Genomic DNA, 2,390 nt, shown 5'->3' with positions numbered 1-2,390 from the left:
AGACCGTCCAAATGCACAGCCTCTTTTTTTCCGGTCCTTCCCGGTCTACCAAGGACCCGGCCCGCCGAGACCGGGGAGTCTGGGTCCTCCGGAGGACCCGGCCTGTCGTTTTGGACACAGCCACAAACTCTGCTAATGCTGCTAACTCTGCTAACACTGCTAACTCTGCTAACACTTCTAATACTGCTAAACTCTGCTAATGCTGCTAAACTCTGCTAATGTTGCTAACTCTGCTAACACTGCTAACTCTGCTAATGCTGCCAACACTGGTAATACACACTAATGCCGCTAAGGCTGCTAACGCTACTAATGCCGCTAATGCTTCCCTACAAGACATCAAACTGCACACATTTTATATTAAAATTTTCATCGTCATCTTCAGCAGAGTTAGCAATGTTAGCGGTTGCTTTTGTCGCAGGATGATGACATCACAATAAAAGCAAAGCACAAAAGGCAAAGACTGCGTTCCATTCCAAAACACAGTGCTTAAATAATTCTTAAAATGCAGACTATAATTTATCCACACTTTTTAACATTTATTTTTTATGTTTAGACTTAAGATTTATTATTTACTTTACTTCATGAAGAACATACAAAGTATTGTAAACTTTATGCTGGCCTTTCTTTTACACAAGTAATCACATTGGTTTTATATTAGCACCAATTACATCTATTTCTAAACAATACGTGCTTTTTAATTGTAACTCTGTATTGTTTTTAATTTTGTAAAGTGACCTTTGGTGTCTTGAAAGGTGCTAATAAATAAAATGTATTATTATAACGCTGTCATCATAATAATGCTTTATGTGAAACTCTTTATTTTTTTCACTTATGAGCACTGTGCAGCTCATACCACTTTTTTTTTCTATTTCTTGAAACACAATTTAACTTCTGTTAACTTCAGATCTGCCATTTAAACAGACATGTTTGGTTCCTTAATGTCAGAATCTTGGCTAAAGGCTCATAAAACATTTTTACATCTACCAAGACGTATCAGGAAATAAGTGCTTTTCTGTTTCTTCAGGCGGTCCGTCAGCAGCTGGTGACCAGACTCCCCCTTCGGATGGTCCAACTAAAAACCGAGTGTGCTCTCTGGGTGGGGTCTTCCTCCCACCACTCTTTAAAGGTTTGTTGCAGATTATTTGTAGTAATCGGAACAAACAGGTGATCCATGAAACGTTCAGAGCGTGTTCTGTTTCAGGGAGCCGTACCCAGCAGCTCTGTGTGAAGCTGGAGCCCAGAGGCCTGCTTTACGTCAAACTGACTCTGCAGGAAACATGGGACACGCAGGTAAACAAAAACTCCAAATATTACTACAAACGATGCTTCTCAGAGTTACTGTGAGCGAGTACTGGTGTCAGCAGCACAGCGAGGACCCAACGAGATCTTCCAACGTGTTTGGGGTCGAACTGCACCACCTGGTGGAGAAAGAAGGGTCTGCAGCTGCGGTTCCCCTGCTGATCCAGAAAACCGTGGCGGAGATCGAACGGCGGGGGCTGAAGGTGGTAACAAACACGCTGACGTCACTTGCTTGCCGTAACGCACGGCGCTGACTTGTTGCTGGTTTGTGTCAGGTGGTGGGTCTGTACAGACTCTGTGGTTCTGCTGCCATGAAGAAGGAGCTCAGAGACTGGTTTGATAGGAACAGTTCAGACGTCTGTCTCTCAGAGGACCTCTACCCCGACATCAATGTCATTACAGGTTAGTGAGACGTGGACTCGGACTTAGACTACCAAACCCTGAGATCCTCTTCTTTAAGCTCCGCCCTTTTTGGTCCACGAGGCCTCAGGACCTCACCGGATGACGCTGACTTCAGTGGACTGTACTCTGGTGTTCTCGCAGGTATTTTGAAGGACTACCTGCGTGAGCTGCCATCTCCTCTCATCACCAGGACTCTGTACCAGGTGGTCCGAGAAGCCATGACCTTACAACCGCCACCTATGACCCCTGACCCCCAGCTGTCCCAGAGCACCGTTGAGCTTCTGTCCTGTCTGCCACATCCAGAGAAGGTAAGAGCTCTGATGACAGCAGTCCTGGTAAGTTTCATAGATTGGTGGTCTCTGGGACTGAATCCTGGCCCAGTATAAACCTGTCCCAGTCTGCTTTGGATTGGCTGATCTGTTGGAAACCTCATCAGTCATTGTCGTTATTTAGGCTACGTTCACACTGCAGGCAAATCCGACCCAAATCCGATTTTTTTGACCCATCTGACTCGTATCCGATTTTTTTATGACAGTCTGAACGCGACAAATCCGATTTTTTCAAATCCGACCCAGGCCGTTTCAGTATGTGGTTTTAAATCGGATACATATCTCTGATGTTTTCAAAGTGACTGCAGTGTGAACGCTCATGTCACATTCATCTGTAGGGCTGGGTATCATGGCCAATTC

General features: G+C 45.0%; 1 protein-coding gene across 1 annotated transcript in view; it reads left to right on the top strand.

Annotated features, from left to right (window-relative positions):
* syde1 (synapse defective Rho GTPase homolog 1) overlaps window positions 1–2,390 on the top strand; it is a gene marked incomplete at its 5' end in the record, with an annotated part of 39,108 nt that overhangs the window by 31,660 nt on the left and 5,058 nt on the right. The window contains 5 exon segments of the mRNA XM_014026940.1: window positions 1,025–1,126; window positions 1,202–1,290; window positions 1,362–1,502; window positions 1,575–1,701; window positions 1,843–2,009. Coding sequence (XP_013882394.1) covers window positions 1,025–1,126; window positions 1,202–1,290; window positions 1,362–1,502; window positions 1,575–1,701; window positions 1,843–2,009 — 626 coding nt within the window.

The sequence above is a fragment of the Austrofundulus limnaeus genome, unplaced genomic scaffold (genome assembly GCF_001266775.1).
Source record: "Austrofundulus limnaeus strain Quisiro unplaced genomic scaffold, Austrofundulus_limnaeus-1.0 Scaffold602, whole genome shotgun sequence".
Lineage (NCBI taxonomy): Eukaryota > Metazoa > Chordata > Actinopteri > Cyprinodontiformes > Rivulidae > Austrofundulus > Austrofundulus limnaeus.
This window is presented reverse-complemented; position numbering and strand designations above follow the sequence as displayed.